This window comes from Cebus imitator, unplaced genomic scaffold (genome assembly GCF_001604975.1).
Source record: "Cebus imitator isolate Cc_AM_T3 unplaced genomic scaffold, Cebus_imitator-1.0 Scaffold18, whole genome shotgun sequence".
NCBI lineage: Eukaryota > Metazoa > Chordata > Mammalia > Primates > Cebidae > Cebus > Cebus imitator.
The window spans coordinates 19,658,496-19,674,149 of NW_016107333.1; the positions used below are offsets into that span (position 1 = coordinate 19,658,496).

A 15,654-nucleotide genomic window follows, 5' to 3' on the forward strand; every position below is an offset into this window, starting at 1 on the left:
AAAAGCTGGAGGCATCATGCTATCTGACTTCTAATTATACTACAAGGCCACAGTAATCAAAACAGCACGGTACTGGTACCAAAACAGAGATATAGACCAATGGAACAGAACAGAGGCCTCCGAAGTAATGCCACACATCTACAACCATCTGACCTTTGACAAACCTGACAAAAAGAAGCAATGGAGAAAGGATTTCCTATTCGATAAATGCTGTTGACAAAACTGGCTAGCCATATGCAGAAAGCTGAAACTGGATCCCTTCCTTACACCTTATACTAAAATTAAATCAAGATGGATTAAAGATTTAAACGAAAGATCTAATATCATAAAAGCCAAAGAAGAAAACCTAGGCAATACCATTCAGGACAGGCATGGGCAAGGACTTTATGACTAAAACACCAAAAGCAATGGCAACAAAAGCCAAAATAGACAAATGGGATCTAATTAAACTCCAGAGTTTCTGCACAGCAAAAACAAAACAAAACAAAACAAAACAAAACAAAACAAAACAACAATCATTAGAGGGAACCGGTAACCAACAGAATGGGAAAAATTTTTGCAATCTACCCATCTGACAAAGGGTTAATATGCAGAATCTACAAAGAACTAAAAAAAGATTTACAAGAAACAAACAAACTCATTCAAAAGTGGGTGAAGGACATGAACAGATACTTTTCAAAAGAAGGCACAAACATATGAAAAAATGTTCATCATCACTCGTCATTAGAGAAATGCAAATCAAAACCACACTGAGATACCATCTCATGCCAGTTAGAATGGCGATCATTAAAAAATCTGGAGATGACAGACGCTGGAGAGGATGTGGAGAAATAGGAACACTTTTACACTGTTGGTAGGAGTGCAAATTAGTTCAACCATTGTGGAAGACAGTGTGATGACTCCTCAAGGATCTAGAAATAGAAATTCCATTTGACCCAGCAATCCCATTACTGGGTATGTATCCAAAGGATTATAAATCGTTCTATTATAAAGACACATGGACATGTACATTCACTGAGGCACTGTTTACAATAGCAAAGACCTGGAACCAACCCAAATGCCCATCAATGATAGACTGGACAAGGAAAATGTGGCACATATACACCATGGAATACTATGCAGCCATAAAACATGATGAGTTGTGTCCTTTGTAGGGACATGGATGAATCTGGAAACCATCATTCTCAGCAAACTGACACAAGAATAGAAAATCAAACACCATATGTTCTCACTCATAGGCAGGTGTCGAACAATGAGAACACATGGACACAGGGAGGGGAGCATCACACGCTGGGGTATGTTGGGGGGGACTAGGGGAGGGGCAGTGGGAGGTAGGGAGGTTGGGGAGGGATATTATGGGGAGAAATGCCAGATATAGGTGATGGGGGATGGAGGCAGCAAACCACATTGCCATATATGTACCTATGCAACCATCCTGCATGATCTGCATATGTACCTCAGAGCCTAAAATACAATTATATATATATGTGTGTGTGTGTGTGTGTGTGTGTATATATATATATATATATATATATATAAATTTTAAAAAATCATGACATCATTCATTGCAGGGTCTGGATCTTTTCCAAGAGATACAAAATGACCTCCAGAAGAAAGTAGATTTTAGACAAATGTCCACTTCTAAACTCAATGTTATTCCAACAACAACAATAAAAAAAGTTCATAAGCAGGCAAAATTAAGCTATATTGCTTAGGGATGCGTCAATAACTCACAAAACTACAAAAAAAAAGGCAAGGTAATGATTATCCTAATAATCTTTAAAATGATAGCCTTTAAGGGGAAAGAAGGTTGATTGGAGAGGGGTACACTGGCAACCTCAAGTGCCAGTGATGTCCTACATCTTGATCTCTGTGATGATTACGTGAGTGTTTACTTTGTAATAAACATGTTAAAATGCACATACTCTGTGATGGGTAATATTAGGATTGAAGGATACAAAGTATTTGTTCTTGGTTTATCTGGGTGCTGCCAGAAGAGATTAACACTTGAGTCAGTGCACTGGAGGGGAAGACACATCCACAATGTGGGTGGGCACAATCCAGCTGACTGCCAGCGCAGCTAGAAAAAAACAAACAGAAGAAGGTGGAAGGAGCTGACTTGCTGTGTCTTCCTGTCTTCATCTTTCTCCTGTGTTGGATGCTTCCTGCCCTTGAACATCAGACTCAAGTTCTTCAGCTTCTGGAGTCTTAGACTTACAGCAGTGGTTTGCCAGGAGCTCTTGGGCCTCAGGCCACAGACTGAAGGCTGCACTGTTGGCTTCCCTACTTGTGATGTTTTGGGACTCGGAATTGCTCCTCAGCTTGCAGACGGCTTATTGTGGAACTTCACCTTGTGATCGTGTGAGTCCATACTCCTTAATAAACTCCCCTTCATGTATACATCTATCCTGTCAGTTCTGTCCCTCTAGAGAACCCTAACACATACTGTATGTACTTTTACATACATATTTTTAAGCATGTATGCTATATTTTATACATGCAAATAAAGGGTAAGAAAAACTGTAAAACACAGCTTATTCTACCTAATTCTTTTCCTTTGAATTTGTCTTGTTCTTCGGGTATTCATTACTTCTTTGCTCATAGGAAAGTCTAGACAAATTTGCCACAGTATCACTCATGTTGAGGGTCTCCTACAGATTTCCTCAGTTATAGGATAATGAAATCATAAAGCTTTCTTCAAAATGTCATCTCTAAAACAGATAAAAGGTATTCTGGAAGCTGTTAAAAGAAATATCCCAACTAAAAGGGTTTGTAAAGAGGTATTAATGCAAAATGAGGCCAAGTTCAGTAAAAATGTCAGCAAACAGAGGAGTTACAGCAATCAAAGAAAACTTACTTAAAAAGATAATTAATAATCTTAATAGGATTTAAATAAAACCAAACAAACCAACCCACAAAACTTTATGGCCAGCCTTGTGTTGCCCCACTTTTCTTTGAATCCTTGCTGTTGTAGGGATATTTAGGTCCTTCTTTAATTGAACCAGAAAACCTAAGAGAGTTGAAATAAGATAAATAATGAATTCTCCAGCCACTGTGCAAGAAAAGCAAGTAGGGACAGAAAGAGTAGAAAGGCAGGGAGAAAAAGAATTTAAGGCAACTACATGCTAATCATAAGCCATCATGAAGGGTTTCTAAATGTAAGATAAAAACCAATGATGGTAAGAGAGATGCTGGGTTATACCTTAGTCATGGTGATAGACTACTATTTATTTTAGAATACTATTAAAAAAGTAAAGTTAAAAAAAAAGTATAGAGAGTTACTGAGTATCATCACAATTATGTACGACTATGTATAAAAAATGGAAAGGGTATTGGGAGTATAAATGGCATTCTTATCCTTTTTATTTTCTGTGTTTTCTAAATTTTATCTATTAAGCATTTATTATTTTTATAATAATAATTTATTTGAAAACAAGACTGTGCTGTCAGCTTGCTCTAAAAATAGTCTAAAATTAATGTCTTGCTAATGTCTTTTGAATTTGTTATTGTTATTTGGATAATTCCAAAAAGGACTTGAGACAGTTTACCAAAAACTAAAAAAAAACCAAACAAACAAAAACACCAACCAGAAATGATCAAACACAGCAAATTCACCAAAAAGAGGACAGAAAAACATGTATTAAGCAACAAGGAGAGCATAGAATACAAGAATTGAATATCTAGGTTAAAGAATGTATCACAAAACTTAGCTCAAAACCAAGGGAAGACGACTGTTTCCACAGCTTTCAAAATTTAAAGAATCAAAGAGACGGCTCTTATTTAGGTCTAGATACTGTGACCAGTTTCTTTTAATATAAAAGGAAATGAATAGCACACCAGCTTTGGTAATGATATTACATATGCTGACAAAAGCTATTGTGTAGATTATTCAAAATTAAGTTAGCTAAATATTGGTAAAGGCTTCTAGGAAAAAACATGCAACAGCTTCACAACCTATAAAAAAAAAATCACACAAAGATTTCTAATAGAAGAAACAAATACACCAAAAAAAGCATCAACATCATTAGTCATCATGGAAATGTCATTGTGGCATCACCCAGGATGGCTAAAATTAAAAAGACAGGCTAGGCACAGTGGCTCACGCCTGTAATCCTAACACTTTGGGAGGTCAAGAAGATGCGTGAACTGTTCGAGCCCAGGTGCTCGAGGCCAGACTGAGCAACACGGTGAAACTCCATCAGTGCAAAAAATACAAAAATTAGCTGGGAGTGGCAGCGCATGCCTGTAGTTCCAGCTACTTGGGAGGCCGAGGTGAGAGGCAGGGTTGAGGCTGAGACAACGGAGGTTGAGGCTGCAGTGAGCCATGATCATGGGTCTGGCTGGCAGCCTGAGTAATAGAGTGAGATTCTGTATCAAAAAAAAGAAAAGAAAAAGATAGACAATATTAAATGTTGGAGTATAGGCCAGGTATGGTGGCTCAGCCTATCATCCCAGAACTTTGGGAGGCCGAGGGAGGTGGATTGCCTGGGCTCAGGAGTTTGATTCCAGCCTGGGCAACATGGCAAATCCCTGTCTCTACAAAAAATACAAAAATTAGCCAGGCATGGTGATGTGTGCCTATAGTTCCAGCTACTCAGGAGGCTGAGGTGGGAAGATGGCTTGAGCCTGGAAGGCAGAGATTGCAGTGAGTGGAGATGGTGCCACTATACTGTAGCTTGGGTGATAGAGCTAGACCTTGTTTCAAAATGAACGAATGAGTGTTGGAGAGTGGGGAGACCACCCGTAGATTACTGGTGAACATATGAAATGGTAGAACCACTTCAGAAACTGGCACTTTCTTAAAATGTTAAACATACATCTACCCTGTGACTCAGCAATTCTACTCCTAAGATAAATTAAACCATGTAACCACCAAAAGCAGTATTCAGTAAAAAATAATAACTAAAAACTGGAAACTGTATTGGTACCCATTGATAGAAGAATGAATAAACAGACTATCATCTATTGATACACTGCAATGGAGTACAACTTAAAATGCACTGGTATACATAACAATGTGGAAAAATTTCAAAAACATTAAGCCAGACACAAAAAAAATTCTGTATGATTCCACTTATATGAAGTTCTAGAATAGGCAAAACTGATTTCTGGTAATAGAATCCAGATCAATAGTTGCTTCTGTAGGGAATGTGGTACAGTGATTAACTGGAAGGGAATATGAAGTAACTTTCTTGGGTGACAGAAACACCGTGCATGAATAGAGTGTGGGTTATACGAACGTATGCATTTGTCAAAACTGAACAAACTGTACCCTTAAGAGCTGAGAATTTCAGAGTATCTAAATTATCCTTTAATTTAAAAAACACGGAGTTAGCCTAATAGTTGATAACTTTTAGTTGCTAAGTACTGCTTACTAAAAGAAGACACATCTTTTAGATTTGACATTTGTGGAGACAAGGCTAGTGTTTTGTAACAAATCTTAAATAATGTAACATAGTCTTGCCCCTGTAAAGAAGACTTCAGCAGGCATTGCTAGGATTTTTTTCTCAGAAAACCACCATTCTTTTTAAACACTTTCACAAAAACTGAAGTCCAAAGCCCAGAACTACAGATTTACATACTGTGAGACATGAAAATGTGATCTTGGTCTATGTGGGGGAAAGGAAGGCTCATTAACGTCTCAACTGCTCATTAATATCTTTTATTAAAAGAGCTGTACTTTCAATAAAGTTGTGAATTAGTGAAGAATCTGTAAAGACCTTGATTCAGATGAAGCTCACGTAAAAAGCTGTGTAGTTTGGCTCAAACACATGGTTAAGGCATCATAATCATGGTTGTATATTTAAATCACAAATTCAGATGATAAGCCTAAATTACTAAGTAATAGCAAATATAAAAATACCTAGTATCTTGGGTTGTGGAAAATGGAAATGGAGAAAAAAGTATCTATAATCAGACTTCAGATTACGTAACACAATCAAAGTACATTAGTAAAGAATGCATTTGGTACTGTTAAACTTACTTGATTATTGGAGGCAATGAATCAAGTCTAGTCTCCGGGCTCCAAGCTATGCCATCAACCCTGACTCCATGGTGAAATGTTCGAAGTGTTTTATACTGAATGCCTTCAACGTCTGCTTCTTCTTCCTAAGCACAGTAAATATTTTAGTAAGTTATGAAAACAAACAGTATTATTTCATTAAAATGAATTTATCAGGAGGCTGTTTATGCTTTTGAAAAATTTCGAGATTTAATTAATTCATTGAATTAAAAAAAATCCAAGCTTACCTTAGCCTCACAAAATAACTCTCTACGGCAACTAGAAATAAATGATAAACATGTCCTACTTTATCTTAGGAGGTATTTCATAATAAATTCAGTGAAAATGGACTGCTTGTTGGGGTGTGGTGGCTCACATCTATAACCTCAGTATTTTGGGGGACTGAGGTGGGAGGACCGCTTAAGCTCAGGAGCTTGAGACCAGCCTGGGCAACATAGTGAGACCCTGTCTCTACATTATAAAAAAAGAAAACAAAGAAAATGGAATGCTCTAAAGAATCAAAATATTCTAGTAAATGAATTACCAGAACTGAATTATCTATTGACAATATTAAAAATATATACTTAACATTTTGATTAAATGGAAAATACTTTGGGACCTTATGATGCCTCTAAGTCTTTATAATCAGTGTCATGTATAATGATTTTCATGTAGTATTACATGGGGCATTATATGTGTGTAAGATGCTACAAATAATTCACCTGGACTTTTATAGCCTATGAACAGTGAATATGTAAGAAATAATCTGGCTAATTTAGTTTTAGATATTTTATTCTGGGAATAAATGCTTAATAAAGTTGGCTTATTTATTTAGTTCAGCTCTACAAAAATGATTTCCGTTTATCCTCATGGGAAGGTGAGGAAAAAAATCAACTTTAAAAGTCAAGGCATCTAGCGCTGTAAATGGGGACAATAACCTGAAAAGCTTTCCCATTACAACATTGCAAAAATCCAAATACAAACAAGCAAATGAGTACCAAGGAATGCAGCTGTTATAAGGGCATCTGCCCACATGCAATGATCTAAAGCTTCAGTTTGTAAGAGAGGAGACAAATCCTAGTGCCTGCACAAGGAAGGATGCCAGATGAGAGATTTCTGTATGGATCCAGGGCCCTTAAGGGAGAAGCAGGGAAAAAAACAGACAAACAGAAAACCCTGCCATGCAAAATACCTACCATGAGTAAGAGAAGGATACTGACTGGGCCTCAAAAGAATTGCTAATGTTCCATTTCTTAAACTAGGTAGCAGATATATAGGGATCCATCTTATTATTCTTTATGCCTTTATGGATAACATACATTTTATACGCATTAAAATACTGCCCAGCACAATTGGAAAGGTAAAAAAGAAAAAAAAACCATAAAAAATTTTTGCAATTTTAAAAATAAGTAAATCATCATTTTTATTTAAATCAATATCTGAACTGGGTCTATAGACTAAAGCAAAATTTTCATGACAAATGTGTCCAAGGAATCTTGTGTATTAACCAGTTTTTTTTTTTTTTTTATAAAAGTGTATCAGATTATAAAATATCAGGAAAAAATCCAGCAGGTGAAACTTGGTATTTAATGAAACCCGTATGTCTATATTGATAGGAATTACTTGAAGGCCTGATCTAAGAATTCCATTCACCCAGAATCTAAATGCAAAGTTTTATAATGTATACTCAAATGAAATCCAAGTGGATATGCTGATTTTTCTAGGACGGCCTTTGGGATCCTAGCAAAGTCATTTTACAAATATATTACTCATCTTTCTCTATATAATTCAAATACCCTTTGAAAATAACTTTAAGTTTCAGGTGAACTTAGAGTTAACAGTGAAAAGGTTTTCCATAAATGAAATAATAGAAATACACTTATCAAGTAAAGAAAAACACTGTCAAATTTTATTACTTCGTAATTTGTGTGTATAATAGTTGTACAGCTAACAGCCAGATATGCCAAAGCAGCAGCCACTAAGCAATTTTAAAATAAGTTTAGGTACCTAATCATAGCTGACTTCATAGTTTGGGTTATATCTATTTTTCCCAACTTGACAAATCAGTCTCTTAATAATGAAGTTTTTACATGAAAATACACATCATCTTACTACTGAAACAATATTGTTAACAATCAGGTCCTATAATTTGTTACCCAAATTACATATGGAATTACTGGATGGTCATGGGATAAAGAAATCCCAGGGATTATATAGCTTGAGTTTTTTATATTACCAGTGAAACCTTTTTTTCCTGGCAGCACTGTTTGCCACTGAGCCAACTAAAAGGCCAGGGTGTGTGTGTGGTATAAGCAGAGACAAATGTTATTTTGGATTTAGTTTGGGTGTAAGCAGGAATGGTATAAGCAGGAAATTAAGACAGTTTGGAAAACTTACTATAATACAAATGATTATACAAGGCTTCAGCATATTTGAGGTTGGGGCAAAGCCAGGTTGATGGAAGGGTTATTATAAGGGTTTGAAACTGGCAGGCCCTCCTACCATACCCATTTAAGGCCAAAAACAGACTTTCAGTTAGTCAAGACTGTGAAGTTTCTCTAGTTCAATTCTTTCCCCTAATGCTTGAATCCCTAGGAGAGCATCTGATAAAAAGAGTTTATACAACCCCTCTCTGAACACTTCCAGTGAGAGGGAACTAGCTACTTCTACGGTAGCCACTAATCAATTATTCAGTTGGGGGATAGCTCTAATTATTAGAAGAGTTCTTAACCTTAAGCCAAAATTTGTTTCCATGTAAATTCTATTCATTGCTCCATGTTCCATCTCTGGAATCCCACTAAGTCAGTCTAATTGAATGATGGCAAATATCTGGCCATAGTTATCTTCCCTAGGTAAATACACACTGAGCAGCAGATTCAGCCTCAGCCTGAAAGCATTATAAGCAATGAACTCTGTTCATTCAAATAGAGGTAACAACATAAAATCCATTTACCATTCTGAGACTAATACCTCTTTCACAGTTTTAAATATTTAGACACTATTCTGAAATTTATATTAAAATATATTATATCCTCTGAATCCTAATATACTGCTGAGAACTAAAGAGTATTATTATTATAATATTAAAGATTATTGTCAATTTACAGAGGACGATACAGAGAGAACTGCGCTGTCTGATATGGTAGCTACACAGGACCTTATGAAGCATGTGAAATGGGGCTAGTTCTATTTGATACGTGCACACTTTAAAAAGTGTAAAATACATACAAGATTTCTAAGTCTATTCAAAGGGTCTTCATTAGTAAATTGAGGCCCCTAGTAGAGCTTGCATGAGAACACTGATTTAGGCAAGCACCTATGTTCATGCTCCTCTTAACAAAGGTTTTTATAACATTTTTCTCATTGTACTGCTTTATATTTAAAATCTCTTTAAGGACATGGTCCATACTTTTTTCGCTTCTTGGCACCCAGCATGCACTTAATGAATATTTGACAAATACATGACATCAGTTAACAGCACTATCATTTAGAAGCTCATTATTTCCATCATAATCAAAGGGACAGCATGAGATTCTGAAAATGCTTTGTTGAAATTCAAATTGACTGTATCTACAACGTTTTCTAAATAGTCTTAAAATAAGGATTGTCTTTCTGACAGGAATGTGGAAATCTTTCCACTTAATTTACCTTTACTTAGTTTTCTCTCAAGACAAGAGGCATGAAATTGGGTGCAATGGAACTTGAAATTCTAGGACAAGAGAACAGTAATAATATTTAACAGTGTTTAGTTACATTAAAAAATCAAAGAAAAGCAATAATTTATTTTGAAACGGGCTTATTTAATTGTATTTCCAATGTCTGGTACAGAATACAATTTGTGCTTACTATTGCCCAAATTAATAAAAATTTAATTTTTTCCTTCGCAATGAGACCTACATTGCTAATCTCATGGGTATGAGGATCAACTGAGACAATACATGGGTCCATCACCCAAAACAGAACACAAATGTTTATACTAGTTCTTTTTTCCATTTTGTCATTTTCCTTCTCTTTAAATCTTCTCCCTCTCTCATCTTTGCCTTTCCTTTTTCTTAATTCGTTCTCCATTGACTTTCTCTTTCAACATTTCTTAATCATGAGAGATAAACATTTTTCAATGTTTTCGAATACAATTTTATGTCCAGTTATTAAGAGTAATGAAGTAAAAAGTTAGTTTTACCTGTAGGGGGCTGCTTTACTCTTTTGTGCATTGGCGGATTCCATTAAAGAAATGGTTTTTCCTCAGGTCTTGAAATTTCAAGTACGTTACATTGTCTTAATCATATGACTTTTTATGATCCTAAACCGAGTCCATCTAAGGGTGAGGGTCATATTTAGTCTAAAAGCTAGTAATTTCTACCTCCACTCAAAGAGACAGTATGGGATAGCCAAGGAGCTGTCATATTCTACTCAGACAGCAACAAAGTGAAATGTTAAATTCATATTTTCTCTTAGGATAAATATCATTATATCCAAATTTGTATAGATTTATATATATATTGTACAATAAAATGCCAAATTGCATTTTTGATGTCAGAATACTGTAAGATACAGAATTGCCTTCTCAGTAAAGGAAGAAATAACTATAACAACATAATATCACTTCAGTGATAAAGTTATTTTAAATCTTTGAAAATTGGCCACTTCCAAATTACCGCATTGATTATAATTTGAGAAATATTCTATTAACAATATTCAGATAAAGGATTAACCAGCTAGTCCTGAGGGTTGAACCTTCATTGTTCAAAGTCTCTCTTACATGTAAAACAAGCTTTCCTCTCAGAAAGCATGGTGTATGTACACCACAAAGCAATCTTACTTTGGTGATTAAATCTGAGAGTGTTACCACTGCCCATATCAATGACAAATAAAACATACGGATGGATTACTAAGTTGTCAGATGCCCTGTTGGAATTTTACATATGCTAAAATTCGAGCATTATTTTCCTCATGTTTACAGGAGAAGTTAAATATTTTATTCAAGGTTGCATAGCTAGTAAGAAGTAAAGCCAAGCAGGAGTGAACATGTAGGCATTCTGGGTCTAGAATTCATGCTCTTAATGGCAATGCTTAACTGCCTGCTCAATTAATATAGCCCATACTTTGTACACTCTGGATGCACAAACAATATGACAGCATACTAATAGGAAAGCTAAATGTTATAAAAATTATAAAATCTCCTGGAAGATAATTTTTCAGGCTCTCAATATTAGCTGACTTCGTATGTCAAAGCAGAATGTAGAAAAACCATAATTAATTGGCTCTCATTTAAATTTTTTTTTCCTGTACATACCAATGTTCAGTTAATCATGCCCTTCAATTAGCAGAACATTCCACTAATGACCATGAGGCAAAAGCGAAGCATTATACTATTATTTTTCACTATCTATATAATGTTTACATAAATGTCAGGCACATATAACTGGGAACATCTTTCTCTAGGGGTGTTATCTCTCTTTAACATTCAAACTCAATATATTTTCAAAGTTTGGATTTGGTTTGTATAAGTTTTTTTATCAGTGAAATAGCTTCACTGTCATTCAGTGCAGTTTTGTAGACTAACCTGAAACGTACACGTGCCAATGACCACATAATTATTGCCACCATATGCAATTAGGTTTCCTGAATCCCCAGTCTCAAAGGGATTAAATTCTACCACATGCACATAATCTTCACAATCCACAGTGTAGGCAGCATTTCTTGAGGCATCTTGCTTCATCTTGTATGTCAAAATTCAAGCAGTTGTAAAAATTCAATAGCCTTCTACTGGACAAGGTCGAAACTGTGGATTACAGCACAGATACAATTAGAACGGTCAAAGTATCAGTCATTCCACAAATGCATCAAAATATGGTTGTGGTGTTACAATGAGACAGAAAGCTCAAAAGAAACATCAAGGGATAAGTACTTCATTAAATCTAGTTATTAATGGTTCCACATTTGCTCCAAAGCTCTTTTCCATATCTGTGATTACAGCAGACAATAACACCATAAAGTTCTGTTTAGATTATCTAAAAGAAATAGTATTCCATATTCAGATGGAATCATTTTAATAGCAAATGTTAATAAAAATTAATAATTAACATTTGTGAAGCATTATTTGTAGGTGCCATATTAAGCATTTTACTGACATGATTGATATCTGTACAAACCTAAAGGCAGGTACTACGTCTTGTCTCCATTTTGTAGATGGAGAAACTGAGGCTTCAGTAGGTTAACTTGCCAAGCTCATAAGCAGAGCCAGGATTTGCAAGAGTTCTTTGTGTGTGGAGAACCAATGCTAATGAAGAAAAACACAGCCTCCTGGCTTGAAGGAGACCACAATTTTAGGGATAGTTATGATTCAACGTGAAAAGTGCTATCATATAAACAGATACAAAATACAGGACCTGTTTTAACAAGTGCCAAAATGTGTGATATAAAAATAATATTCAGGGGTCCGGGGAGAGGGAGAGCATCAGGATAAACAGCTAATGCATGCGGAGCTTACTACTTAGGTGATGGATTGATAGGTGCAGCAAACCACCACAGCACACGTTTACCTTTGTAATAAACTTGCACGTCCCGCACATGTATCCCAGAACTTAAATTTAAAAAAATAACATTTTTAAAACTGGGCACGTGACCTTAACTAAGCCGTCAAGGACTAGTGTGCACTCTGGAAGGAGCATTCCCATATGAGAATTACGCGTTTTAGAGTTTTTGTTTGTGTTTTAATTCAACACAAGGGTTGTCCTGAAAACAGTTGGGCTCAGTAACAAACATATCAAGCACCTGAAGAGTACTGAGAATCAGATGAGTCCCACCTGGAGACGCTTATAAACTAGTAACCTTAGGAATGGACATCCGGGACTGGAGACTTGCTAAGGGTGACCATAAAGTGTTACGGACACGGAGGCAGAGAGGTATAAGAAGTGCAAGAGATTCGAGGTCAGGAAATTGTCCAGTCCCCGCAACCACTGATAATTAAAGCAGTGCCCAGGGCCTCACCGTACACGTTGGGCAGGACTTGCCCCCGTAAAACTAGAAGGGCAGAGAAGAAGGGAGGGGAAAAGATAAGTCCGTGCAATGAACCCCAACACCTCTACCAGGACCAGGCGAGTTCCACAAGACCCCGCTCCCTCCTCCCGGAGCCCGAAGCGGGACAGAAGAACTCCCGGGGATAGAGTGGCAGGGCGTGACAGCCGGCAAAAAACCTTCGCGGCCTCTTGGGCTCCCCGCTCGATACGCACCGCAGAGCGCCGGGAAGCGACCAGAGGCAAGCTGGTCTTCGATGCGGGCTGCTGCAACGCGCGCCGGCTCTGCTTCCGGGTCGGAGGGCGAGCGCAGCGATTGGCTTCCGAGGCCTCCCGCGAGGTTTGAAATGTACTCGGCTGCGACTGCGGCGGCAGCTGCTGAGGGGGGGTCCGTGGGGTATCTTTCTGCGCACTCTAGCTTGCGCCTTCGGGTCTACCCATAACCAGGTAAGTATCGCGTTTGCCCCACCTGTCCTGTCGCATTTTTAAGCGGTGATTCAGGCTGTAGCTTTTGAGGGTGCTTTGCACAATAATACCTCGGTCGTAGCAAAGTGCCGTCGGACCGAGGTATTAAGGTGCAGTGACTTCGCTCTGGAGCCCTGGTTGGGCCGGGGGGTGTAGGTGGAGTTCACAGTATCTAGCGATGGAATTGGAAAGCCCTGAAGGTTTGTCTGCAGCTTGTAAGACATGCCCATAGACGTCTGCTTAACTTCCATTAGTTAGGCAGGAAACCAGGGTTCTAGTCCCATAATGTACTCAGACTCCATCTTTCCCCTTCCTCAATTTTCCCCTACCCCCGATTGGTTAAAGCCTCCCAAGGAACCTTTGGGACTAGCACTCTAACACTAATAATGACTTTGAGTGCCATTTTAAAATCGAGCACCTACTAAATGCCTGGCGCTGGGTGGGTTATGTTACTTGTTCCACTAGCATCTCATTATTCTATGAGGTAGGAATTCCCTTCCTGGTTTTGCAGGTGAAGAAACTTGTGCTCATCAAATTTTAAATACCATAAATGGGGGAGCCTGGAAGCGAACCCTGTGGTATCTGACTCGAAAGTGTAGCTCTTTCAACCATTTCACACTGCCTGCCCAGTGACAATTTTCTGTCTCACAGTTTGTGCTCTAGAGAAGCTTGGAATCCAATTTTTAAAAAACAAGTGTTAATTATCGCTGCTGTCTTTTGCTACCTATTTTTTGTATGGTGAAGCCTGCCATTCAGAGTGCTGGCATATTTATTCTCATTGACTCACAACGGACTGGAAGGCGAGTATTTCTGTGTGATGATGCCTCCACCCAGGCAACCATGGGTAAGGCTTATCGCATAGGCTCCCACAGCCAGCTAGCTATAGGAAAAGCTGCGGCTAGACCAGGGGTTGGCAAACTAGCTGTGCTGCTTGTTTTTGTGCAGCCATCTCCTGAGCTAAGAATGAGTTTTACATGTTTATATGGTTGGGGAACAAAAATGAAAAGAATAATGTTTTGTGATCTGTAACACTTACATGAAATTCAAATTTTAGTGTCCATTAAAAAAGTTTTCATGGAGCACTGCCATGCTCATTTGTTTGTTTATGTGTGTCCATGGCTGTTTTCACACTACAGGTCAAAGTGGGTAGTGCTATGCCTCAAATATTTACTGTTTTTTCCTTTCCAAAAAGCTGATCCCTGAATGAGACTCTTGGTTTTCTGTCACCCATAGTAATGCTTTTTTTTTTTTTTTTTTTTTTTTTTTTTTTTTTTTTTTTTTTTTTTTTTTTTTTTTTTTTTTTTTTCTAAATATATAGGTATGTAAGATGGAGTCTCGCTCTGTTGCCTAGGCTGGAGTGCAGTGGTGTGATCTCGGCTCTCGGCAACCTCCACCTCCCGGGTTCAAGCGATTCTCCTGTCTCAGCCTCCCGAGTAGCTAGGATTATTGGTGCATGCCACCACACCCAGCTAATTTTTAGTAGACGGGGTTTCACCATGTTGGCTAGGCTGGTCTCAAACTCCTAACCTCAGGTGACACACAAGCCTCAGCTTCCCAAAGTGCTGGTATTACAGGTGTGAACCACCGTGCCTGGCCAATGCTGTTTTACTTTTAACCCAAAACAACTTAGAAACTCATAATGCCTGATAATAGCTAATGTGCGTTTATGTGTGCCAGGCACTGTTCTAAAAGTTTTACTTGTGTTTATATTGTTTACTCGTCATAAAACCCTATGGGATCGGGTTTTCATTTTCATTATGAGGAAGCTGAGGCAGGGAAAGGTGATGTAACTTGGCCAAGATCTCACAGCTAGTAAGTGGTGGAGCCACATTTCAGAATAGTCTAATTCCCAAGTGAGTCTTCATTCATAGCAATCAAATCTCATAATACTACCTTTAAATAATAGCAGTAAGTAATTGACTCCTAAAAATTTATTTCAGGCAAAGTAATCATGACACTGAAGCTGATACTTCTTCACTTTTTTTTTTCTTTCAAGAGATGAGGGTGATTTTTTGAAGAGAAATACAACACTCAGCTATTTACTGGGATTTGCATTTATGTAAATAATTAATCTTCTACTGGTATCTTTACGTTGCATCATAGATTGTGTCTATAATTTAATTATTTTGCAGGTGGCATATATCTTTGTTCTTAATCATACAAACCAAAGAT

General features: G+C 37.4%; 2 protein-coding genes across 2 annotated transcripts in view; one reads left to right on the forward strand and one right to left on the reverse strand.

Annotated features, from left to right (window-relative positions):
• The window catches only part of NUP37 (nucleoporin 37), a 44,527-nt gene extending 31,102 nt beyond the window's left edge, over positions 1-13,425 (reverse strand). Inside the window, exons 1-3 of the mRNA XM_017516814.2 lie at positions 13,234-13,425; positions 11,565-11,783; positions 5,984-6,108 (exon numbers count right to left, since the gene is read on the reverse strand). Coding sequence (XP_017372303.1) covers positions 5,984-6,108; positions 11,565-11,720 — 281 coding nt within the window. The 5' untranslated portion in view covers positions 11,721-11,783; positions 13,234-13,425. The remainder of the gene's footprint in view (positions 1-5,983; positions 6,109-11,564; positions 11,784-13,233) is intronic.
• LOC108294803 (PARP1 binding protein) overlaps positions 13,276-15,654 on the forward strand; it is a 69,846-nt gene continuing 67,467 nt past the window's right edge. The window contains exon 1 of the mRNA XM_017516789.2: positions 13,276-13,464. The gene's annotated coding sequence lies outside the window, so the exon portion shown is untranslated. The remainder of the gene's footprint in view (positions 13,465-15,654) is intronic.